Source organism: Gastrolobium bilobum, unplaced genomic scaffold, assembly GCF_033153095.1.
Source record: "Gastrolobium bilobum isolate Gb01-03AN ecotype WA unplaced genomic scaffold, APGP_CSIRO_Gbil_v1 utg22474, whole genome shotgun sequence".
NCBI lineage: Eukaryota > Viridiplantae > Streptophyta > Magnoliopsida > Fabales > Fabaceae > Gastrolobium > Gastrolobium bilobum.
The window spans coordinates 59,813-87,328 of NW_026896591.1; the positions used below are offsets into that span (position 1 = coordinate 59,813).

General features: G+C 36.7%; 1 protein-coding gene across 3 annotated transcripts; it reads left to right on the forward strand.

Annotated features, from left to right (window-relative positions):
- Window positions 1-294: 294 nt before the first annotated feature.
- Window positions 295-27,286, forward strand: LOC133300797 (stomatal closure-related actin-binding protein 1-like). 3 transcript variants are annotated; one of them, XM_061500384.1, is made up of 13 exons: window positions 295-526; window positions 896-1,195; window positions 1,401-1,529; window positions 2,844-2,936; window positions 3,863-4,003; window positions 5,963-6,031; window positions 6,326-6,409; window positions 16,395-16,575; window positions 18,505-18,621; window positions 18,797-18,855; window positions 26,278-26,412; window positions 26,709-26,858; window positions 26,994-27,286. In XM_061500384.1, exons 2-13 carry the CDS (start codon window positions 914-916, stop codon window positions 27,036-27,038), a joined length of 1,485 nt encoding a protein of 494 aa, XP_061356368.1. In that variant the 5' UTR covers window positions 295-526; window positions 896-913; the 3' UTR covers window positions 27,039-27,286. The 3 variants fall into 3 exon arrangements, with proteins under 3 accessions (XP_061356368.1, XP_061356369.1, XP_061356370.1); XM_061500385.1 differs by having other exon boundaries at window positions 296-526; window positions 953-1,195; XM_061500386.1 differs by lacking the exons at window positions 295-526; window positions 896-1,195 and adding an exon at window positions 1,201-1,288.
- Window positions 27,287-27,516: the final 230 nt, after the last annotated feature.

The window sequence follows — 27,516 nt, forward strand, 5'->3', positions numbered from 1 at the left end:
CAACAAAATAATTCAAAACACTTTACTTTTCTTTAAAGTAGGCAAAGTCAAATAGCTAACAAACAAAGCAATGTGCTTCCGTTATACAATAATTACAGATAAAACTTAAAAAGAATGACACTGTACTGTAGTGTTGTTTCCAGCAAAAAGCGTGAGTGAACAGTGAAGTAAACTAAAGAGAAATAACAGAACCATGGGACCCGCCAGAGAGTTTGAGTTTAAAGCATAAGGCATGACAACACAACACACAGAGTATCCAAGTTCAAAACACTCCAACTGAAAACGTTAACACTTCAAATACAAACTAACTGAGGGACCAAGCCAGCATTCTCTTTCCCTTCTTTCTTTTTCCTTTCAAAAAGCAAAGTTATCATCTTTTTTTGCCTATTCTCTCTCTCTCTCTCTCTCTCTCTCTCTCTCTCTCTCTCTCTCTCTCTCTTGTTGGATAACCAAATTGGAGCAACCCATTTGCATCTGGTTCGAGAATCCCAAGCTCAACTACCCATTATTTGTCATCTCATGATCTGTAAGTTCAAACTCTTTTATTTTTATTTTTATGCTGTTAGCTTTCCCATGGTAGCCTCAAATAGAAAAGAAAGGAAGAAAAAAAGTGTTAAAAGCTGGAAAATTAGGGTTTAGTTTTATTGTTAAAAGATTTAAAATTTTGCTTTGATTTCAATTAGCTTAAGGGGCAGATTGGACTAGTGGTACCTCAATTTATTAGTTTCTGATTTTTCTGTATGTTTTTGGTTATTATTTTCTTCTGTTCATGCATATCTGTGAGTGAATGTTCCTTTTTCTTTTGGTATATTTGCAGAATTCATTGAACTGCTATAACTGAACTTAATTTGCTATATTATTGTTTTGCTAAAGATTGCATTTTTGTTATTGACAGAGGTAATAGCTCGCGAAAATGACAAGGGTTACCCGTGATTTTGGTGATACTATGCAGAAAGAGGCAGTGCCAGCAGTATCTGCTGATGTGATATTTGCTTCTCTTCGATTTCCTAATTACAAACTTGGAGTTAACAATCAGATCATGGAGACAAAGGATGACCCAAAAGTTCTATCTATGAAGGAGGTTGTTGCACGTGAGACTGCACAGCTGTTGGAACAGCAGAAACGTCTATCTGTTCGCGACCTTGCCAGTAAATTTGAGAAGGGTTTGGCTGCTGCTGCTAAGTTGTCTGAAGAGGTCACACTTTTTCTATTTAAAGTTTGACAATTTTTTTATACCAATTTGATGCTTACATTTTGGAGGGTATTTCAACTTCAGATTTTTTATCATGTAATGTTTTTTTTTTTTTAATGTTTTCAGTCGAAATTATCGGTGATCTTAATTTCCAAAGTAATTCATGTCTTCATTTTAAATTAGTTTGTTGTTTGGTGGTAAATTTCAGGCTAGACTTAGGGAAGCAGCTTCGCTGGAAAAACATGTTCTTTTGAAGAAGCTTAGAGATGCACTAGAATCCTTAAAAGGGCGAGTGGCAGGAAGAAACAAGGATGACGTACAGGAAGCTATTGCTATGGTTAGTTCCTTTTTTATAGGAAAATATGTGCTTCGTTTCTATCTATACCCAATAAACATATTTTCATATTTATCTTGTCATGTGTTTAAGGTAATGGATAGTGGGTGTTGGGTAATGAATCCGTTTATGAATTGTTTTAGCGTGAGAAGATAAGTTAGTTATTTGTCTGGATGTATGACCATAAATTTGTACTTGGGATAGTTGAGGATACATAGTTCTCCTTCATAGTCTTTCCTAAAGTTCCTTGTTTCTGCACGAACATTTAAGTGTTTCTTCTCTATTGTCAATCTTCTTTACAAGGTTGAGTGCCCTTTAAACTCATGGCTTTTGTTTGATAAGTGGTAGCACCTAATATACTATTAGAGAGATATATAAAACCATTAATATAACCTCACCCAACGCCTTAAGGTTTTGGGTTGAATTGCTTCTTTACATGGTATTAGAGCCTCATGTCCAGAGTTCGATCCTCATCTCCTCCCACTTTCTCTTGTGGAATTTCTTAACATAGGTAGGTGGGTCTGTGTATCATCCACCCTTCAAGCCCAGTGAGTTCTCATGTGAGGGGGCGTGTTAGAGATATATAAAACCATTAATGTAACCTCACCCAACGCCTTAAGGTTTTGGGTTGAATTGGTTCTTTACATATACTAATGGCATGTTGCTGGACGCCTAGCAAGTGAATCATGAATTTTTGTTAGCATTGCTTGGTTGCATCAAATATTTCTAGTAGATTATTTGAAGTTTTAGCGTGCATCAGGTTAGCCCATTAAGAACTGCCAATTCATTTTAGGGTCTTGGGAATCTCGAGCGCAAAAAATTTGCCATGATGTGGTGTAGTTGTTGAATAAGGAATGAATAATAATTCCTGCATAATATACATTTGCTAATTGGATAGTTTATTTTTTGGGTGTCATTAAAATATTCTTCTTTTGGCGTTTATATGTTTCTAAAGGAGTTACATCAATAAATATCCAACGTGATTGCCGAGCACTTGTATGTTGATGTCATTCTTTTTCTATAAAGATAGGTCAGAATAAACATATAGGCACTCAGGGGAAAAGAAAGAGGGTGGGATCATGGTAGGGATGGATGGGGAGAATGAATGGAAAGGCTTTGAGAATAAACTATGAGATAGTTTTCTTAAAATATGTATTATCTTAAGTTTTCTCATTTATATAATAATAGATTCATTACACCACCTCTCCAGCGCAAAAATTACAATATTCTATAGAATAGTTATTCTTGCACCAGTTTATTTGTGCTTGTACTATCTTTTGAAGAAATGAACTGTAACTTACGTAGTGAATTCTGCAGGTTGAATCTCTAGCAGTTCAGTTGACTCAAAGGGAAGGGGAACTAATACAAGAGAAGGCTGAGGTGAAGAAGCTAACAAATTTTCTTAAGCAGGTGAGGTTAACTTTTTTGACCGTTTTTTGGTGATAGAAGCAGAAATTTCATGAGAAATAGAAAAAGGATTACAAAGAAGAAGAATATTATATTCTCGCTAAACTCAGCAGCGAATAAAAAGCAGAACATGACTAACATTAAAATTAATATAAAAGAGCTCTCCAATCCCTCTCCGTGTCTGCTAAAGAAATACCCTGAAATAAACTCTGCTGAACATCCCATAAAAAATTTAAGCACACAAAATTCCTTAAAACTTGGAAACACGTTGCTTCAATCAAAGATATCAAAGGGCAACATAATCTTCACACTGCCATGAATTGAGCAGCATATTATTTCTTTGAGCCCAAGAATGACTGGAATATCACAGGAACAATCAGAGAGTATTTGCAATCTCAATAATCAACACATAGAAAATTTGTAATGATTGCATATAACGATGCATACACAATGAACAAAACGTTGCATGCTGCAACTTTGTCTCTCTATTGGTCTATTATTAGGCTATCTAATATGTCAAGGGAACGAACCCTCTAGGAAGTCTTTACATTATTTTATCAGCATTATTATGGAATGATTGGAAACGTGACCTGTCCTTCCAATGGGCTGTGGTTCTGTTCATTCTACTAATTGTTGTCCTTGAGGACATATATATATTTCTAATATAACTTCTAAAACAATAAAAGGTGGCTTTAACCATAGAAGTACATTGTCAAGAACCTCCTATTTTACTTTTGTCATTTAATTTCTTTAATTTCTCTCTCTCTCTCTTATTTTTTTATTTTTTATTTTTTTACAACAGATAACTAACAATATTAGTTCCTATCTATGAAATAGATTTGCCTTTCAGTTTATATCTTCTATAATTGGTTGTTGGCTGCATAAAGAAGTTTTCTTTTCCAATGTTGAGAGTTTAGATTCATTTGTAGGCTTCTGCAGATGCTAAGAAGCTTGTAGATGAGGAAAGAGCCTTTGCTCGCTCTGAAATAGATAATGCCAGAGCAGCAGTTCAGAGAGTGGAGGAGGCTCTTCAGGAGCATGAGAGAATGTCTCGAGCTTCAGGGAAGCAGGTTCCTCCTATTTGCCTGATATTTATAGGGCTTGTTATTTTCAATTATTTTTCTTTCTAATTCCTACACATTTTTTTAAAATATAATCCAATTTATGAAATATGAAATTATGAGTGAATATAACTTTTTCCTGTTTGCTTTTGTCTACTTGTATTGAGGTAGGTCCATGGTGGATATTTCCAACTAGTCACTTAAGCTTTAATGAATATTCAGTTGCTCTGTGTGTTGAAATTTATCCATTGGGAGAGTGGTTCTTATAGACCACTTGCTTCTTGGTTTGGAGGGTGGTTGCCATGCCAGATTTTGGGTGGTTGTCTTAGTGTGGATATTCCTTTTTGGAGGCATTTCCTTGCCTATATCATTCGTCTTCTTTACACTATGCACCATAAAGAATATATTACTTTATTCGGGGTTCTAAATCTTTCTTTCAATTTCCACTTTAGAAGGGGCCTGAATAATTGGGGGAATAATGAGATTCAATCCCTTTTGCTTTTGCCTGAATTAGTCACGATTATTCCAATCAAGTAATTGATTCTTCTGGAGTGTTTTCTTAAGTCCTATTTTCAGTTTCTTAAACATTCTCTTATTTCTCCTAACATAGATAAGTTTCTTGTTAACAACCACGTTTGGAAATCTAAAACTCCATGTCTGTCTTGCTCTTGTCCTTTGTCTGGACCGCTGTACTGAATCAGGAGGATTAATACTCCATCAGTAGCCCTTTATTTCTATATTGTATTAGTGCGGTACCTACCCTCCTTTGGAATAAGATGTTTGGTATTCTGAATGAATCTTGGGTGTGCCCCTTCACTTAACACTTAGGAGCAATTTGTCTTGTTTCTTTTTAAAGGTTTGCGGACAAAACAGGATGCCAGAATTTTGTGGCATTATGCAGTTTTTATGTTCTTTTCTTTGGTGTATCCGTTTGAAAAAGAAAGCCTGAATTTTTAAGGGCCAATTATAGGATAGGGTTGTCCTCAAAGAAGCACGGACACTCCAAAAAACAGGGAGTATCGTGTCCGACACGCCCCGACACGTTCCAAAACTGTGTCCGACACGCGGTCAACATTCCCGACACGTTGATCATTTCGACACACGAATTTGACTGTGTCCGACAACATTCTGACACGCTCTGACACTGTCAAATGGCATTTCGTAAAAATATTATATTTTTTTAAAAAAATTATTTTTTTATAAAATTAAAATATATTAATAAAGCTTTCACCTGATCATATCAATTTTTTTTTTTTTTGCCTTTTTTTCCCTTTAAGTAGATAAGAGATCATCTGAGCATCATCGTTGTCATTCCTGTTACGCTCTTGCTGTGTCTTCTCTCTGATCTCTCTCTCTAATCTGATTTGATCTCTCTTTCTCTCTCTCTCTCTGATATTATCTCTCTCATCCCAGTTCCTTTTTTTTTATTAAAGCTTCCACCTTTATAACGTGTTGATGAGTATTATTAATTTAGTTTCATTTTTTTGTTAAATTATTGAATATTAAATGAAATATACGCTATATAAATTAAAAATATTATTTAATTTTAAAACGTGTCCTAACGTGTTGAAATCCATATTATTCTAGGATTGACATGTCGGAGTATCGTGTCGATTTTTTGTCACGTGTCGCGTGTCGTATTGGTGCTACATAGGTTGTGCTTATCGCTTCTCTTCGGTGCCATGCTCATGACTTTTAAAGGTGTTTACATTTCTGATATGTGGAGAGAGTGGGCAGCCTTGATGCATTCTTGATTCTTTTCCCTTTTTTTAATAAATGTTCCCCTTGTTGTACTTTACTCATTTTCTCTCTAATAAAACTTATTTATGAGAAATTACAAAATAAGAAAGATTCTTCAATAATCAAAATATTGGTTGCTTGCATAGGAAGTGTAACTGTTGATATTTCAGTGCTGTATCAGCTAAGTAATTTTCATTTTAACAAAATTTAGTTCTATGGGGACTTTAGGACCTGGAGCAATTAATGAAGGAGGTTCAAGAGGCTCGGAGAATCAAAATGCTGCATCAGCCAAGCAAGGTATATATTGTACCTTTGTTCCTATTTCATCTCTCATGGTGGATTAAACTTCTTTAACCAAATACATAAAAAAAGGATAAATGAATCCTGAACCAGAGCATTTCTGGGAATATATTATGAGTATGGTTGCAGTATTTTTTGTTTAAATTATTGATAATATTTGATATTGTTCTCGTATATTGAAATAGCTTTCTTCTGCTATTTTCGTTGCCTCATATCATATTTCCATGATATTAACATTTTTTTATTGCTATTTTGAGGAAATGAATACATTGGTTGCTGATTGATTTTTAGGTTATGGATATGGAATATGAGCTTCGAGCATTGAGGGCTCAACTTGAAGAGAAGTCTAGACATTATCTTCGACTACAAAAGGAGGTATGTCTATCATATGCCATTTTGAAGAGTTGATGATCTGAATAGTGTCTTTGACCGGTTTTATGAAATACTCATAGCTTTTATGTACAAGACTTTAGGCAGCTGTTGGGTTTATTCAGCAGTATGTTGATTCTTATTGGTTAACTTCACTATGTTTTTTAGTTTGGTTTTTTGTAGGGTGGTTGAGAAAACTTTGCTCATAACAAGTTTTAGCAGTACGCTGTGTGTGTCTGTCTATTTTATATATATATATATATAAATTGAATTGTATAATATAGAATTGTTGTAATAGCTGTACAAGAGTTTTCTATTTAAAGAGACTAAGAGATCTAATGGGCTAAGCTCAAATACACTTCTAGAGTATTCTAGCTAATACAAATAATAAATAAATAATTCTAATATTTACAACACTCCCCCTCAAGCTGAGGAATGAATATTTATCATTCCCAGCTTGCTAGTAAGCTCTTGAAACCTATTATTAGGAAGACCTTTGTCAAGACATCAGCCAATTAACGACCAGAAGGAATATATAGAGTAGTGATCAGTCCATTATCTAGTTTCTCTTTGATGAAGTGGCGATCAATCTCAATGTTTGGTTCGATCGCGTTGGACTGGATTATGGGCTATACAGATAGCTGACTTGTTATCACAGAGTAACTTTATAGATCCTCCATATCTCACCTTGATATCATCGAGAATGATTTTCAACCACAGTAACTCACAGATGCCTTGAGCCATGACCCAAAATTCTGCTTCTGCACTTGATCTAGCAACTACATTTTTCTTTTTACTTCTCCATGCTATTTGATTTCCACAGAGAAACATATAATAGCCCGAAGTGGACCGTCGATCAGTCACAGATCCAGCATAATCGGCGTCTATATAAAATTCTAAAGATAGGTTTCCTCCTATTTGGAATAATAGTCTTCTGCCTGGTGTGCCTTGCAAGTATTGGAGAATCCTGTCCACAGCTCGCAGATGTTTGTCCAGTGGGTCTTGCATGAATTGTCTAACAATACTAACTGCATAAGCTAGATCTGGTCTAGTATGAGCTAGATATATCAATCTTCCAATTATTCGTTGATACTATCCTTTGTCAACTGGAGGACTCTCATTTTCACTTCCTAGTCTGTGATTTTGCTCAATCGGAGTACTGGAAGGTTTACACCCAAGTTTTTTGCTTCTTTAAGGGAGTCAAGAACATACTTCCGTTGACAAATAAAAATGCCTTGTTTTGAATGAGCAACTTCTATCCCAAGAAAGTATCTCAGGTTTCCAAGATCAACTTCAAATTCAGCAGTAAGTCTTTTTTCCAGAGCACAGTTCTCACATATATCATCCCCTGTTATAATCATATCATCAACATAAACTAGAAGGATAGTGGTCTTACTTTCCTGAGAATGTTTAAAGAAGAGTGTATGATCTCCTTGACTTTGCTTGTATCCCAATGAAAGCATAACTTTGGTAAATCTTCCAAACCAAGCACGTGGGCATTGCCTCAAGCCATACAATGTTTTTTTCAATCTGCAAACTTTATTATCTCCATTTGTAGAGTTAAATCCTGGTGAGATCTCCATGTAAACCTCTTCTTCTAATTTGCCATTGAGGAAGGCATTTTTCACATCAAATTGTTTCCAACCCCAATCCAAATGAGCAGCAAGAGACAATAAACCTCTTACAGTGTTCATTTTGGCCACTGGAGCAAATGTTTCTTCGTAATCAATACCATAGGTCTGTGTGTATCCCTTGGTTACCATTCGAGCTTTATACCTCTCAAGAGTCCCATCAGAATTATACTTCGGAGTATACACCCATCTGCATCCTACTGCCCTTTTTCCATTTGGCTTGTCAACAATTTCCAATGTATTATTCTTCTCCAAAGCATTCATCTCGTCATGCATGGCTTGAACGCAATTATCATCCTTTAATGCTTCATGTACTAATTTCAGGATTGAAATGGAAGTGCTGTAATAAAAAATCTATGCTGCATAGAGAGATTCTTAGAGGAGACAAAATGAGATTCTTAGGTACAAGACCTTTTCCCTTTCCTTACAGCAATGGGTAAGTCATCAGAATTAATATCATGCTCAGGAATAAAAGAAGTAGTGTATTCAGTACTTACCAGTGGTTCAGGCGATTGCAGTTGTTGGTGAGGCAATGTTGGTTGTTTCTTCTTTTGGTACAATAGTTCGGGTGTTCCAGCTTTGCATACTTTCTGTCTATCAATAGGAGGCATGTCACACGTGGAATTAGATGAATTTTCAGCTTCAGCAACTAAGTCTTCCTTCTCATTGTCATGTAGTGTAACTACTGGGGTAGGAGACTCAGACTCGAAGAAAATGGATGAAGCTTCTATACTATTCTCCCCTTGAAGCTGAGGGTGTAGAAAGTAAGACTCAGACATAGAGACAAAGAATCTACGACTTGGAGGATGGTAACATTTGTATCCTTTCTTGTTGGGAGTATAACCAAGGAAGACACACTTAAGGGCTCTAGGCTCTAATTTACTCCGATGTTGTTTATGGATATGGACGAAGCTAACACATCCAAAGACACGAGACTGAAGATTCTGCATAATTGGAACAAAAACAAAAAAAGAGGTCATGAGATCAACATGACTTACATGACCAAGGACTTTGGAAGGCAAACGATTGATCAAATAGGCTACAGTTAATACAACTTCTCCCCGGTAAGAGTTGGGTACAGGTGTCTGAAATAATAATGCTCTGGTTACTTCAAGCAAATGTTGATTTTTTCTTTCAGCAACCCCATTATATTGAAGAGTATCCACACATATGAGTTCATGAACCATTTACTTTGTCTTTAATAAACTGGGAAAAACGTTGATTAACATATTCTGTACCATTATCTGATCTCAATTGTTTGATACTTTTACCAAACTAGGTTTAAATCATATAATAAAACTGGATAAACAACTGTGTTACTTCTGCCTTATCTTTCATCAAGAAGATCCATGTTATTTGAGTATAATTATGATATTAAGCGCAGTTACAATCACAACAATTCATTTATAAAAATGCGAGTAAACTTTTTCCGTTTATTACGTGAGCATTTAAAACAATAAAAAGCGTAATAAATAAAAGCTGTGACCGTAACTGTAAACTCTTTGCGGAATAATTATTTAAACTACCTATACATCATATTTTACTTCTCTCAATTCACTAAGGGGTTCCCATAAATCCTCTTAGCTAAAATCTCACTTTTACGTTTTCTACCTATCCGAACATGGTTCGGTCTTTTAATTACTGCGGACAAACCACATTCTACAAGCCTCCCATCTTTTAGTATGTTATTCTAGACTTACTTACCTTTCTAGGAAGCTATCACACGAGCCATAAAGTGCTCGTTTGCTCTGGATATTGCTGTTTGAAGTTGGACAAGCAAATCTGCCAGCCAACATCAAAACGGCTCAAAACAGCCTTCACTCAATCAATTATTTTGAAAAATCCACTCAACCAATTGCTCTCAAATTTTATACAACAAACTAGACACCTCAAGCTTCAATTTGACTTATCATACACCTAATTTGACCAAGAAACAAAGCTGGAATAAATTTTCCAAACTCGCTCCAGATCAGCCCCATGTGCAGGGGCCATATGAGTAGTCCGTGCTCACTGCCTTCTACAGGCCGACGCCCAACCCAGAAAAATCCCAAATTTTACCACAATGTAGAGGACATCTCAAGCTTCAAAACGGCATATGGAACGTCCCTATCGGACCTCTGTGGAGGGAGATATGCTCTCCCAAAGTTCGCCTAAATTTTGTCAATTTCTAGAAAATTCACCAGAGTTTCCTTTGTTTTTCTGATAAATCCCAAATTTACAAAAGTGCTCTCAACCTCAATGTGTACCTAATAATCATTGGGTGGCACACAAGGACCAGCAATGCCTTGGTGCTCTTGCAACCCTTCACAGTTTATATCCAATTTAATCAATATACACCATTCATGCTTACTTTCTCAATTTAATTTATTTCAATCACAAAGTTCCATTTGCGTGCATCATTTGAATCATAAAGTATCATTCACATCCTAGAATAGGCCTATTTTATATCAATGATATAAAATACGAATATGTAAAGGTCTACGCAAAAAAGGTAGTGTAATAAAGCATCAATATATAAATTAAATATGAATTCATCTATATATAGATGAATTTTTCCCTAGAACAAATAAATCTAGAGTCCCGGGTCAATATAAAAACTGAGAAGGTTGATTCCAGAAAAATTAAAGTCTTATTGAAATAAAAACTTTTAAATTTAAATAGACTCTTACATCAATTCTCCATATTACAATTTACAACTTCAAGTAGACATATTACAATTTTCCTTCAAATATACAAAATAAATACTCCAAAATAAACATGATAAATCAAGACTAAACTTAGACAAAATACATCATGAACAAAATGATATCATAATCCTAATCATATGCATTGTTCATGACCTAAGTCTAGCCTAGGCCCACTGGCCAACAAAATGCAAAAAAGGTAGTCCTACGTCCAAATCATCTTACGGGCTTCTTGCCCGCCGCTCCAACACCACTGCTACCTTCTGAAATAAAGACCCCAAAGCGGGGTGAGATATACGAATATATTTCAATAATCCAGAGGTTCTGGAGAATACTCCGCCCAATGGCTCACTTCGATGCATATAAATAACATAATATAACATCTGAAAACGGGATAAAACAAGGGATTTAGTGAAGTAGGGAAGCATAGGGATACAAAATACGACGAAGCTAGAATGGTCAATGCCAAAACCACGCAATGTCCAGCCTATTGGCCTCGGCATATAAGCTTACGGGTTTCAAACTAAGGCGTGTTCCCAGAACATCAACCAAGACACCCTCCATCCATATCCACCCGATGCTTCCTAGTGTGCTCCTATCCGGATCACACACCACGACCGCAGGTCAACCGGAACTCCCTCACGGAGACCTATCTAGTGGAAGTCCGTAACGCCCGAAGGCAAACAGTATACTGGCCAGAGACACGGTACATCCTATGTACCACCACACATACAATATGCATGAACATGTTATCCTATATTATTTACATACACTTCGTACCAGTACCCTCATGCATGCATGGTGGAATACACAAGGGGATCAAACCCTAATACCAAGAGGTTACCTGTATAATCCTCTCCCACAGATCCAACGTAATATATTTCCCGAGCTAGTTACACAAACATAAATGCCTACACAGAGGACATTTCCAATTAATTTTCCATTCACCAACACATGCAAATCATCAAGTACATATGCATGGTTCCAAAAGACTTACCTCAATCCTTTTTGGTCCGGGACCAAGGGTAACTAACCGAGCTCACGGTTCAAGGTGCAAATCCGCGGGAGGCGACCTACATTGATCATATACGAATCATTAATATACGGTGAATCCACCAAAGTCACAAAATGACAATTTTTGCTCCCCCCACAAGTGAGGTTCGGCCAATCATGTGTTAAAACACAATTTATTTTTCTAATTTTTTTTTTCATTTTTCTTAAGCATCCTAAGGCTACCCCAATGCCATTTTAGGTGCCAATTTGCATTCAACATCATCACAACCTCATTTTTCTATTAATTTCACTCTAGGTTCAATTTCCAATTTCACACAACCAACCATTTTTCTTTTTGTTTCCAAAGCATCAATTCATCACACAACCCTTCTAATTACCATTTAACATCACAACGTACCAATCATACAATTCCACAACATCAAATTCCTCTTTTCCCCCTCTTTGGCCGAAATCTTCCTAGGCCTATATCAAGGATTATTCCATTCAATTCAACTATGTAATACATCCTAGCATCCTACCATTAACTCATATAAACATCCAACAATTTAATTACACAATCCTAACAACAATCCCAAACACAGTCATGGCATTTCATCCAAGTTTTTCCTAAGTTATCATCAATTTTCACCAATAAATTTTATGACATACAACACTCCAAAACATCATTCTAAGACATATTTATCTAATACACATTTTCCATTTGAGCTCTCTAACTACATCAATCACACAAAATGCCTCTAGGGTTCATAATTTAAATCAATCAATCCAACCAATAAAATGTGATGAAACTTACTCAATAGCTTGGCCTAGGACTCCTCCACATCATACTAAACCATTAGAGCATCAAACAATTCCATGAGAGCAAATCATCACACCTAGGTCGCGGGTTTGGGGGAGGGATTTCTCAAAATCTAGTGGGTTTCATGGCTCAAGGTTACGACCAATGTGTTTTGAGTGAGTTAGAGGAGAATGAAATTTCAAAGAAAATGGGGGTGGGGAGAGGGGAAGGCCGCGGGTTCTTGATGGAAGGGAGGAGAGAAGGTCATGATGAATAGTAATAGGGACATGTGGCTTAAGTGACTTAAGTGAGGTGGACCCCACCGCCACCTCACGCGATTTCAAACTAATTCGAATTTTCCTACGATTCCAATAAACGTCCAAAATTTCAAAACCTATTTAGAAACTCTAATTTTTAACATTAACCATTGTCCTTTAATTACCCTTGATCAGATGAATCCGGAGTTTTCCGGTCGTTCGGAGAAAATGCAGTTTTAAGCTGTTACACGCACCGTAGGCATGCTTCCCCAAACTTACTAATTTCCATCAATTTTCCTCAGAAATCATATTTCCTAGTCATATATACCATTTATAACTTATATCCAAACCTAGAGCTCAAAACTCATTCGGCACGTTTTACGGTGCAACTGTACTGCGATATTTTTACCCGGTAAAAACACTATTCACAGAATTTTCTGAAACTTGCCTAACCACTCAATTTTTTCGTTCTGAATCCATTTCCAGGGTTATGTTTATCATTTGAGACTTCTTACTCAATTTTACCTTCCTAGGGTTGCGTGTTTGATTAATTACTGTTTTACCCTTCCTTTGTATTTTGACCTGATTTTTAGGATTTTCACTAATCCTTCCCTCTAATCCATGTTTACTATATTAATATATAATTTAGAAATGCGAGGTGTTATAATAATCATCAATAAAAGAGACAAACCACTTAGCACCAGAAACATTAGGGACCTTGGAAGGCCCCCAAACATCAGAATGAATAATGGTAAAAGATTCAACACTTTTTATTTCACTAGAAGGAAAGGATACATAGTGATGTTTTGCAAACCGACAGACATCACAATTAAAAAACTCAACAAACTGTGACACAAACATAGACTTAAGTAAACTAAAAGGAGGTACTGAAGTAGATTGATGAGTCATCACAGTCTGATTCCTAGTACCTTTTGCAACAAAGTCTAGAACCAAATAATACAACCCACCCTGCTTCTTAGTAACTCCAATCGTCTTCCCCATGGTGAGATCCTGAAAAACACAATGAGTAGGGAAAAATGTTACAGTGCAATTCAAATATGTAGTAAGCTTATGAGTAGAAAAGAGACTGGTAACAAGTTGGGAAACATGGAGAGAATTTTTGAGACACAAGGAGGGTTGGATTTTAATGTTACCAGAACCTGCAACTGATGTGTGTGATCCATTAGCTACTGCTATAGTACGAATACCAGTAATAGGATTATAAGAAAGAAAGGGGTCAGTGCAGCAAGTCATATGATCAGTAGCACTAGAATCTACAATCCATAAAGTTTTGAAATAAGTACAAGAAGCAATAAAAGAATGAGTGCATGAGTTCTTACCAGTCATAGCCAAAGTACCAGTACCAGAAGGATTATAGAGAGATTCAAATACGGACCTAAGCCGTTCCAATTCCTCACGACGAATAGTAGTAAACTCATCAGGCATCTGTGAGGTCTCATTCATAGGAGGAATGTTTGAGGGGGTGAAGAAGGATTGACCATGTGAGGTTGACTTACCAAGCTTCTCCAGAACCTGTTGCTTTCCATGAAGACGGTAACAAACCTCTTTTGTGTGACCTGGTCTTTTACAATAGTTGCACCAACGTCCCTCTTTGCTGGGCTTAGAAAAAGAGGACCCCTGAGGTGGCTTAGCCGGGATCATAGCAGACTTGTCAGTGATCTTTGAATTAGAAGGAGCTGGAGTAGTGGCTTTAGATGATAGCATGACAGATCCTTCGGGCAACTTTGCATCCATCATGACAGACCTGCGACTTTCTTCACCCCTGACAGTGTGAAAAAATTTAGAAAGAGAAAGTAATTTTTCCTTACAAAGAATTTGAACCCGAATAGGGTCATATTTTGAGTTGAGATCACAAAGAAAATCAAAGATCCTATTTCGTTCAATGGAGGTTGTTAGAGTGGCTGCATCCTTGCTACACTCCATCTTCAAACTCTGGTACTGATCAAGCTCAGTCCATAACCCATTCAGAATACCATAATACTCTGTTACAGAAAGAGAGCCTTGCTTGGTAGAAAAAATCATATTCCTCAAATCATAGCAGGTGGCGGCATCTTGCTTCATTGAGTAAGTATGTCTAAGAACATCCCAGATCTCAAGAACGATAGGTAAGAACATGCAATGTTGACTAACCTCAGGAGTCATAGAGTTCCATAGCCACGTCATAACAAGAGAGTTTCATCATCCCAATCAGCAAATTTTGGATTTGTTTTGGCAGAAATCGGTCCTTCAAGATGAGTAATTTTACGACGCCCTTTAAGGATGGTACGAACAAGTTGGGACCATTGCAAGTAATTCTTTCCATTAAGACGGTAATTATGAGAAAGAGAAGGAAGGTCATTTGGAGAAAGAATAGCTGTCGAGCGTGTACCAGATGATTGACTGGTTGGAGTATCTTCAACGTCCGACATAATTTTGGCTAAAACAAAAGAAACGATCAAACAGTGAAGAAAAACACTGTCGGAGCAGTAGCGAAACACTGTGGGTAGACTGTGACCAAGTCGAATGACAAGAGAAGCATAGATCCAGACTCGAGAAGGAGGCGAGGTTGTCTGTCCAAGTCGCGTGTGATGACTATACCCCACGTGCCGTCAAGCGCCGCTGCAAAATCGGACAAGGTGCGTCTGTTTCACGCCCGTGAGGGAGCATAATATGTCTTCTCGAGATGGGTCCTGGGATAGAGAGTATCGCCTCGTCGTGGCGATCACAACCGTGGGTGGATCGCCGAAAAAATTGTCGGAACAGTGATCGAAGACACCAGAAAACTTGTTGGAACAGTGATCGAGATAGTGGTCTTCAACAATGATGATGATCTGTATAAATAGTGGTCTCGGTCCAACAAGGTCCCTGGAAAAAATTCTTTTGTGGCAGCTGATAGCGGCGAGATATAAAAATAAGGATTTCGCTTTTTAAAAGCGGCAGTTGCGGAAGCAGAGCCCTCAGAATCGAGAGCTCTAATACCAAATTGAATTGTATAATATTGAATTGTTGTAATTGCTGTACAAGAGTTCTATATTTAAAGAGACTAAAAGATCTAATGGGCTAAGCTCAAATACACTTCTAGAGTATTCTAGCTAATACAAATAATAAATAAATAATTCTAATATTTACAACAATATATATATATATATATATATATATATATATATATATATATATATATATATATATGGGGTAAGATATTCTTACACTGGTATAAGAATATGAAGTCTTATACCAAATCTTGAATATTGATTTGCTTGCCTCTAACGGCTCAAATATTTGATAAATCATATTCATTTGATATAAATAGGATTAATGATCAAGATTGTGAGTGTAACTTATATCGATGTATTATATATATATATATATATATATATATATATATATATATATATATTGGCAATAATGAATAAAAGACAAAAAGCATTTGAATCTTCCATATTCCTTCCTCGAGGCTATAATGATAGATTTAGACTTAGGATCTTCAAAGACGGTCATACATGTTTATGGTTTGGGCTTCATTACTAAGGTATACTTTGTCGGAATTGAATGATATGTTTCTTTGATAGTAATGTGATTGTCTTCCGTTGTAAGTAATCACTGATTTTTTTCCGTTACACTTTTTAGTTGGCAAGGACAAAGAAAGGAGAGGAAAATATTCCCCATTTATATGAATTAGAAGGGACTGAAGCATTAGGTTCATATTTGCAAATTCAACCTTGCTCTGATAATGCTCATGAACTTTTAAAATGTTCAATTCAGTGGTATCGCGTATCACCTGAAGGTGCCAAAAAGGAACTTATTTCAGGTACATCATCCGTAAGTTTTACACTTTGCATGCCATGTTGGATAGATTTTTAAGGTAACATTTTCTATAGGATTGCGTCCTTTTTTTTTAATGTTGATCATGCAAGTCAGTTGACTCATGATTTACACTTTTATCTACTTCTGGTATATCATGATTGGTTATTGATTATTCATTGGTTATGTCCCAAAATGAGAATAGTAGCATAACATTTTTATGATGACATTTCTGTAGTTTGTTTTTATAGCAAATTAAGCAACCTGTAACTAGTAATTCTTAATAGCACAAAATACTTGCCCAATATATTATTTTCAATAATATATCACTTATTTGTGATTATTATCTTATTTATTGCTTTACAGTAACAAAATTCACTCGTGTTCAAAAATTTCCCACTTTCTGTGCTACTTGCTCAAATTATTATTCTGACAAATAAATTTACCGTACAAGTGTCTGCCTTCATGATTCCTATTTTCTATTCTGTGTATATTAGGTGGCTTCTTAAGTGCACCAGCTTACCCATACTAAGCCTTGTAAACCATAAACTAAATACAAATCTTAAAAGTGAAAAAGAAATAGGCAATCAACCCAATTCAAACCTTTATGTCCAACAAAAATGGGAAAATGATTACAGTTCCATGTGGCATTCTATTTTGTGCCTTATCAATTCAATTCTCCTTGGAATAAGCTGCTCCTTTGTGACTGAAAGGTCACTAGTTCGAATCTAGAAAACAGCATTTTTGCAAATATGTAAGGATAAGGTTGCGTACAAGGATTGTCCTCACCCCATCCTTGTTAGTCGGGGTTAATTGGGGAATGGTTTTTTTGAAAAGCCCCCTTCCTGGTCTGTGTAATATTGCATGCAACCGGTTGAAAACTGCCCATGAAAAGTACAAAGTGTGAATCCCTTCAACGCAGTCCTATCTTGCACCGACCCCGACACCGACACGGGATACGACACGACACTCCGACACGTTAATTCTAAAAAATGTTAAAATTCGACACGTTAGGACACGTTTTGATGTTATATAATATTTTTAATTTATGTAGTGTATATTGTATTTAATATTCAATAATTTAACAAAAAAAATAAAGCTAAACTTATAATACCCATCAATTTTGCGAAGAAACATAAGATATCCCAAATGTTTATATTACACTCAATAAAATAGTAATCGTAATCCAACGAATCTAATAGTTGGAACTCAAAATGCAACGCAACATAACCTTTGAACATATTTTGAGTCTTTGCAACGAGTATTGGAGTGTCGGGAAGTGTTGGACACGACACGTCAGGAATTTTGAAGTGTCGGTGCTTCATAGACGCAGTCAATTATAATGCCGTATGCTTTACTCATGAACTTACCAGCTTGCTGCTATGCATGATCAATCTGTGTGACAGATAATATATTTTTACCTGTTGCATAATTAATTTCATGAATGTAAAGGTCAAAACTAGATTGCACCAGAAAAGGAGAAATGAAACTGTATGTTTACAAAGTTTTCTGAGATAACCATCTGCTGCTCCATATTGGCAGATCCTTTCTGCTGCGCCATTCACTTCCACAAATATACTTTTCCTTAGATCATCACCAATTTGATATCTTACATCCTTTTAGATGTCACCTTTCTATTGATGAACAAATCTTTTGTCATTAACCTTTAGTCTCAGTCAATAATTCTGATTTTGCCAAGCAAAATTCTCAGTAGTTGTTAATTTCTTATTTTAGATGTTCACATTGATTGCCTGTTGTTATACTACTTATTTTTTTATGATTCATAGCATGTGACTTGCTTTTTGTGGCCATTACACATTATGTTAGCCAATCGTGAGGCCTTAGGCTAGAATACTGATTGTTATTCAATGTGATATCTGGTAGGTTCATCTTTTTTATCCTTGCCTAACATGTAATACAATTTTCTTATCCTCAGGAGCTTCCAAATCAGTTTATGCCCCAGATCCTTTTGATGTTGGACGCACATTGCAAGTTGATATTATTTCAGAATCTCTGCAGATCACATTGTCAACCACTGGTCCAATTGATCCAGGTTTGGTTGCAATTGTAAATCATGCTCTTTTGATTTATCAGTCATTAACAGGAATGACATCTATATATTTGCTCCTATTTAAGCTATGAAGTTTTTGTGTTATCAATTTAAAGAGATGGACTTGTTTTTGTGTCCAATCAAGTGGAGCTTCAATTAATTTTATATTCTTTTCCAGCTGCTGGTTTGGGAACCTATGTAGAGGCACTTGTGCGAAAACATGACACTGAATTTAATGTATGTCATTATGATCCTTATAACTTTTCTTTTTTCTCTCGTATAATTTGCTAATTGTATGCAAGCATCAATGTGAGCTTATTATTTTAATTATTTGAATTGTTATATAAGCTTTGTCATTCTTCACTTGTTATGTCTATTTTATAGCTCATTTGACCATATTTTTGTCCAACATAAAGTGTTTCGAAATTGTTAGAAGTGAGGAGAAGAGAGAGTTCACATGGTATTACTTGAAAGAAAAGGGTATTTGAAATATTATTGAATTGTAAATAATCTGTACAAAGAGGTCTCTATTTATAGAGAATGAAAACCCTAATACTTGACCTAATACTTGACCTAATGGGCTTGACCCAATACAATAAATAATTAAATAACCAATATTTACAACACTCCCCCTCAAGCTGAGGAATAGATATTTATCATTCCCAGCTTGCTAGTAAGTTCTTGAAATCTGTCTGGAGGAAGTCCCTTTGTTAATATATCAGCCAATTGACGCCCAGTGGGAATGTATGGAGTGGTAATTAACCCGCTATCAAGTTTCTCTTTGATGAAATGGCGGTTGACCTCAATATGTTTGGTCCGATCATGTTGAACCGGATTATGAGCTATACAAATAGCGGACTTATTGTCACATAGCAGCTTCATAGGTCCCTCACATTTTATTTTGAGATCATCAAGTACAATTTTCAGCCCCAATAACTCACAAATGCCTTGAGCCATAGTTCGAAATTCAGCTTCTGCACTTGATCTGGCAACCACATTTTGTTTCTTACTTCTCCATGTCACTAAGTTACCACAGAGAAACATTCAATAACCAGTGGTAGATCGATGGTTAGTCACGGATCCAGCATAATCAGCATCAATGTAGACTTCTAAAGAGAGATTGCCATCACGTCGGAATAACAATCATTTACCAGGAGTAGCTTTAAGATACTGAAGAATTCTCTCTACTACCTGCATGTGTTTCTCTTTTGGATCGTGCATAAACTGACTGACAACACTAACAGCATAAGCTAGGTCTGGTCTAGTATGAGCTAGATATATTAATTTCTCAACTAGCCGTTGATATTGTCCTTTATCAACTGGAGGACTCTCCTATTCATAGCCTATCTTGTGATTCTGCTCAATAGGAGTATTAGAGGGTTTACACCCGAGCTTTCCTGCTTCTTTGAGAAGATCAAGAACATATTTTCTCTGGCTGATAAAAATTCCTTTCCTTGAATGAGCTACTTCTATCCCTAGGAAATATTTCAGTTTCCCAAGGTTTTTGACTTCAAACTCAGAGGCAAGTCGTGTTTGCAGAATTTGTTTCTCCACAAAATCATCACCCGTGATAATAATATCATCAACATATACAAGGAGCACAGTAAGCTTCCCATTATGGGAATGCTTGAAGAAAAGAGTGTGATCTCCTTGACTCTGTCTGTATCCTAAGGTCATCATAACCTTAGTAAACCTTCCAAATCAGGCACGAGGTGACTGCTTCAATCCATACAAGGTCTTTTTTAATCTACAAACTTTATTTTCTCCCTTCACAGAATCAAAACCAGGCGGGATTTCCATGTAGACTTCTTCTAACTCACCATTGAGGAAAGCATTTTTCACATCAAATTGATTTATATCCCAATCATAATGGGCAGCAAGGGACAACAAGACTCTCACCGTATATCTTTGCAACTGGAGCAAATGTTTTTTCATAATCAATTCCATAGGTTTGAGTGTAACCTTTGGCAACTAATCGATCCTTGTATCTCTCAAGAGTTCCATCATAATTATATTTCAGGGCATAAACCCATCTGCACCCTACTGCTTTCTTTCCATTAGGTCTATCAATAACCTCCCATGTTTTATTTTTCTCCAACGCATTCATCTACTCTTGCATGGCTTCAAGGCTTCATGTACTGATTTTGGGATTGTAATAGTCTAGTGCTGAAACAAAGCTTTTGTGCTGCACAGAAAGATTAGCAGAGGAAACAAAATAGGAGATAAGGTATTGAGTACAAGAGGGACAGGAGGAACAAGATTTCTTGGGACAAGATCTTTTTCCTTTTTTAAGAGTGTAACACCCCGTGTATACTCGGAATATTAACATTACATCGTATTAAGCGGTGCTTAATTAAAAATGCGGAATATTCTTTTTTCTTTTCAATTATGACGTCATTATCAATTACCAACTTGATTACTTAATCAATTTCATAAAATATCGCCTGTATGTGAAATTGCAATAAGACATCTACTGAAATACCTCAATATATAGATAAAGTGTGTATCTAAATCACGACATTACATCAAGTAATCCGGACAATATCCTGATACATTATTATAACTTCAAAAGACTCAAGACATAAACAAGACATAATAATACTATGTGTCATGGACAATCCCCATGCTCATCAAATAAACATAGTAAACAACAAGTCTCAACATAAAACTCCAAAACATAAACTGAAGCCATAAAAGCAGCATGCAAATCCAGCATCCAATCATGGCAGCATAATATAACAGCAATCTAAATCAGCTCCGACCTCCTGCCGCCTGAGGTCTCAACATTACCTGACCCTGAAATAAGCATTCCCCAAACGTGGGGTGAGATCTCTAAACTAGAAATCTCAGTAAGACAGGGGGTCCTCAAGGATCTTCCACCCCAAGCTCACTTACATGTGCAATATAAGTTCAAAAAGCATTTATATCATTATTAGTTCCAAAACTATGTAGTGCAACAGATATCTATGGCATGTGTGTAATCACTATCTACTGGCTAGAGAAATGTAGGAATACGTCTATTCTCTACATGTAGTACAAGGAACACCGCTTGCACCTCACCCACAACCTCACCCTCTTGTATGTTCTACATACTCAGGCTTACCGTATAGGTGGAACACCTCCATGCATATCAACAAGGCACTAACATACAATAGCTCAACAGCATTTCCAAAACATCAAAAGCATGTAACACAGCATGCATATAACCATACCCCCATGGGACATGGTGGAACCACAACATGGCTAAACCGAGGACACGAAAGCTTACCTCTAAGCTAGCTATCCAATGCCATAAGCTCAAAGTCCAATCACAGCAGATCACAATCTGATATGGACCAAATATAAATCAATAAACATGTACCACATGCATACAAAATAAAGACAAGGCCTTTTCATTACGTTTTCAAGTCTTAAAGCTTCTATCAAAGCCACAAGCCCTTAATCCCTTGATTCTGGCTTAGACCAATACATACAGAAGTTCAACTTCATCAAACTAGGGTCCACAAACCCCAATAGCCTACTGTACACACAGCACAGCTACTGTTCAGCGGAATCCCAGAATATCCGGATATGCAATATCCGAATATCTCACTTCCCATATCCGGATATGCAATATCCGGATATACAAATTCACATATCCGGATATCCCAAAACCACATATCCGGATATCCAATATCCGGATATCTGTTCGACAAATATCCAGATATTTCACGACAGAATGCAGTTTCTGCATTTTCGTGAAGATATCCCTTAAAGGTTCCCTTTTTACCGATCTTATACACTTAACCATGCATTTCTAGGTGTGTTAAGCCTTACCCCACAACAAGTTATCATCTTTTAACCTTAACATGCATCAAGCTTCCATTTTTAAGCCTTAAAACTCAAGCCAAAGGTTGGTACAACATACGAAGGCTCAAAACTCAGAATAGAGATGCTCTTGGAGTTCACTAGACACCTCCAAGATTCTGTCTCTCACTGCACACGAAAATGGTGCACAAAGGTGGTTCTTTTACACAACAAGGAGGCTCCTTGAAGCTTCAAACACCAAGAACAAGATGACTCCTCTCAAACTCCGCCCCCTCACCAGCTCAACACATAAGCTGGAACCTCAGAAAAGACCCTCCTTTCACTCCCACAAGGATGCTCTCAAGTGTTAACAAGGTGGAAATGTGAAGAAACTCAAGAAAGATCACAACTTGGCTCAAGAAATGGAAGGGAAAGCCAATGGAACAGTAACCAGCAAATGGTCAGCCCCAACTCACGTACAGAAATCTGATCCTAGGGTTTTGTGCCCATAATGGGAGTATTTATAGCCAAAACTCATTTAAACACACAGTATTAACTTTAATTGCTACGCTTAACATTTTAATCCCAAACTTTGGATTATGAAACTACATAATTTTCTAAGATTTATCATATTTTTCTTATATTTTTCTGAGCAACTTTCCGGTACGCGCTTTTCAAAGCCAGTACCGGTTTCAACTCGTTTTACAAGTCCTACATATTATTCTAGTAATTATCATGCACTTACTTTAATTTTCCGGGATACTTTTTCGACACGCATTTATACCGACTAGCAGAACCGTTATCTGCACTTTTCTTCCGAAAAACGACTTTCAGCATTCTTAATCACTTATTAAGATTATTAAGCCTCATAAATAATTATTAGGGTCAATTATAGAATCATTTCCTTTTTTTGCATAATTAATTAATTAAATACCTTAATTAACGGTGCGGGTTCTTACAAAGAGCAATGGGTAAATTATCAGAATCAGTAGTAATGAGTAAATCATCAGAAGTATTAACATAATGATCAGAAATATGAGATTCAGGACTTACCAGTGGTTCAGACGATTGAGGTTGTTGCTGTGGCAATGTGGGCTGTTTCCTTCTTTGATATACCAACTCAGGTGTCATAATCTTCCGTATCTCTGGTGAACTTGATGTATCACTCATAGGAGGATCAGACACAGAAGGAACAGGAACAAGAGGAGGATACACTGACACAGGGTATTGAGTAGACACTGCAGACTTAAAGAAGGGAGGTGATGAGTTTTCTGGTGAAGGATTCTCCCCCTGAAGATGAGGACCTTGGAAAAAGGACTCAGATTCCTGAAATGTAACATCCATAGAAACAAAAAAATTTCTACTACCAGGGTGATAACACTTGTAGTCCTTCTTATCAGGAACATAACCAAGAAAAACACATTTAATAGCCCTAGGGTCCAACTTACTGCGATGATGTTTATGAACATGAACAAAAGAAACACTCCCAAACACTCGTGGAGGAAGACTCATAGTTGGAATAGAAGGGAAAAAAGAAGTTATAGAGTGAATAAGACTTACATGGTCAAGTACTCGAGTGGGTAAACGGTTGATCAAGAATGCTGCAGTAAGAATAGCATCTCCCCAATAGTATTTGGGTACATGTGTCTGAAACATTAATGCACGAGCCACTTCAAGAAGGTGACGATTTTTTCTTTCAGCAACCCCATTCTGTTGAGGGGTGTCAACACAAGTAAGTTCATGAATCATACCGTTATTTCGTATAAATTGGGAAAAGCTGTGATTGACATATTCAGTACCATTATCTGTTCTTAGTCTCTTGATTTTTTTTACCAAATTGGGTCTTAACCACTTTATAAAATTGAAAGAACAGTTGTGGTACCTCAGACTTCCCACGCATTAAGTAAACTCAAGTTACACGAGTGCAATCATCAATAAAAGAAACAAACCATCTATTTCCAGAAGCATGAGGGACTTTAGAAGGACCCCAAACATCAGAATGAATAAGATCAAAAGGTTCAACACTCTTAGTAATACTAGAAGGAAAAGACACACGATGATGCTTAGCAAACTCTCAAACATTACAATGAAAAGACTCAACAGACTTAGACAAAAACAATGACGGAAATAAAAACTTGAGTAAACTAAATGGAGGATGTCCCAAACGCTTATGATGAAGCCAAATCAAAGAATCAGCAGTTGATTGACCATGAGACATCAAGATGTGATCTGTTACTTTATTTGCGGGAGATTGTGACATCAGATAGTACAACCCACCTTGCTCTTTAGCACTACCAATCGTCTTCCCCGTGGCGAGATCTTGAAAAATCTTTTGTAATTTTATGAATAGAAAGAAGATTCGTGGAGAGTTTAGGAACATGAAGAGTCAGCACAACAAGCCATATGATCAGTAGCACCAGAATCAACAACCCAAGAATGTTTAAAATCATTACATGAAGAAAGGAAAGAATGCGTTTTGGAGCTCATACCAGTCATAACCAAAGCACTAGTATCAGATGGCTTACTCAGATAATCAAGGATGGTTCGGAGCCGTTCTAACTCATCTGGACGAAATGCAGGTTAGGTCTCATTATGTGCAGGAGTTATTTCAGAGGAAGTAAAATGCGCTTGACCACGCATCATTGCCATCTTTTCTAAGACAGTTTGCTTTCCATGGAGGCGAAAGCATAAATCCTTGATATGACCTGTTCTTTTACAGTAAGAACACCATCGATCATCTCTCTTAGGTCTAGAAGATGCACCATCATAAAACTTTGTAAATGAGCTTCTTTGAGAAGAGACCATACTGCACAAAAAAAATGGCCAAAGGATAACACCAAGAAGCCAAAAAATCACAAAAAAATACCAAACGACGTCCGATCTGGGAGAAAAGCACAGATCCAGAAAGAGAATGAAGAGACGATCAGAACGCTTTTGGCCGTAGCTTGAAACAGTGAGCCACGTGCCTCCACGCGCAGGTGGAGGTGTCTGCGAGTGGGCCTCACTCGCCGGGAGTGTGGCGGCGCGTGTGAGCTCGTGCGACGGCCGCCGGAGCTGAGTTTTCTACGGCGAGGTCGTCCGACGGTCGCGAACCTGTGTGTGGCAGGTCGGTGTTGAAAGGTCGCCGGAAAAAGCCCAAAAACGCGATGAACAGTGTTCTATTGTGTTGAAACGTGATGAACAGGACCCAAACGCGATGAAAAGTGTTCTGTTGTGTTGTTCTGCTACTGTGTAGAGGAAATATAAGAGGAACGGTGATCTTCTCGGTTCAAGAGGTCCTCGAAAATTTTTTCCGGTGGCGACTGATGGCAGCTAGAGACGAGAAAAAAGAATAAAAAAAGGTTTTGTAGGCGTGGAAGCAGAGCTCTCAGGATCGAGAGCTCTAATACCAACTTGAAAGAAAAGGGTATTTGAAATATTATTGAATTGTAAATAATCTGTACAAAGAGGTCTCTATTTATAGAGAATGAAAACCCTAATACTTGACATAATACTTGACCTAATGGGCTTGGCCCAATACAACAAATAATTAAATAACCAATATTTACAACAGTATTAAAGTCTCTTTCACGGAGGAATCTTCAGTGCCATCCTTGTTAACACCAATCTCATTATCTAAAATCTATATGCATGATGCTCGTAGTCGTAACTTGTTCATTTGTCACTGTCAAGTCGAGCAGTATTTTCATTAAGTGTATATGGTTCCATGCTTGTCCCTCCGGTCTTATAAAGAAAAATTCATAAATAAGTCGTTTCTGGTTCTAGTAAACTATAGTTGTGTGTTGCACTTTGTTAACATTTCAATACAAAAAGTTTTAGAAAATCTGGTCTGATTCAGTGACATTAATATTAATTGTATTTAATACTTTGCAGGTTGTCGTAACTCAGATAAATGGCTCACACCATCCAAACGAATCTATTCATTTACTTCATGTTGGAAAAATGAGGATGAAGCTCTGTAAAGGAAAGACAACAATTGCCAAAGAATATTATTCAAGTTCAATGCAGGTATCTTAAATTGTGGGTGCTGTCAGTTATAGATAATTCTCGGTGACAACTCAAAAATAGTTTTACATTTTCTGTCATTAGTTAATAAAAGACTGTGATAAACACTGTTTTTAATATTTTTCTTGTACACCTATTTTTTTCGCTGTCAATCATTTGTATGTGGTCATTGTACCTTGACCAATGAAGCCATCTTTCTGTGTGTTTCATTTTTCTGTTCAAGATTTTGATATTTTTCTTCTGTCATCTTGTTTGTTTTTATACACTAAAATGTGGTGCTTTGTTCTTATTTTGTTTAGCTTTGTGGAGTTCGAGGGGGTGGCAATGCCGCAGCACAGGCACTATTTTGGCAACCAAAGCAAGGGCTTTCTTTTGTATTAGCTTTTGAATCAGTGCGAGAAAGAAATGCAGCCATCATGCTTGCAAGGAGGTTTGCATTTGACTGTAATGTATGTCTTTCTGAACTATTTGCTTTAGATTTATGCTGAAACTAATATCTGTTAGAATTTGAGAATTTATAACTCTATTTCAATCTTTTTAACCTCTTGGTCACCATTGCTAAATTTCCAATGCCTAAAATGCAGATTATTCTTGCTGGACCAGATCACATAGCTCCTATAGAAAAGTGATGGGAGCTTCCTTGAATTTTTTTTAACTGTAATTATTTGAGTTTTCCTTCCTTGTATTATAAGTGTGTAATAGTGAAATGTGCCTTTGTATTGTGCTAAGGATTCATACCACAGTGGTCTGAATTCCTTTATACAATTTTCTTTCACCAACACCAGGGCATTTTTTTTGTTTGCCTTTGTGAGTGACAGCTGATAGAAGTTTTAGAGCTTATATTATGGAATTGGTGGAAGCCATGTCCAGTGTTTGAGGTGCTAGTTGATTGTGTTTGATTGATCCAATTACTGTCACATTTCTCTGCATTGTGTTTTTCTATTGGTACTTTCCTCATGATCAGGAACTTTTGATTGATCCAATGTTCTAGAGCCAGATTTACTTCAAGGATTGGAATACCCTAAACTGAGGATGAAGTGAGTGCACTAAGAATTCAAAACCTATAATGAAAAAAATTAACAAGTTAAAATTTTATAAAATAATTCA

Excerpts from the sequence above, each read along its gene's own strand:
- LOC133300797 (XM_061500384.1), top strand. The coding sequence starts at position 914 with ATGACAAGGGTTACCCGTGATTTTGGTGATACTATGCAGAAAGAGGCA. Across the intron at positions 1,530-2,843 it reads TACAGGAAGCTATTGCTATG|GTTGAATCTCTAGCAGTTCA; the intron begins GTTAGTTCCTTT and ends TGAATTCTGCAG. Across the intron at positions 18,622-18,796 it reads CACTGGTCCAATTGATCCAG|CTGCTGGTTTGGGAACCTAT; the intron begins GTTTGGTTGCAA and ends ATTCTTTTCCAG.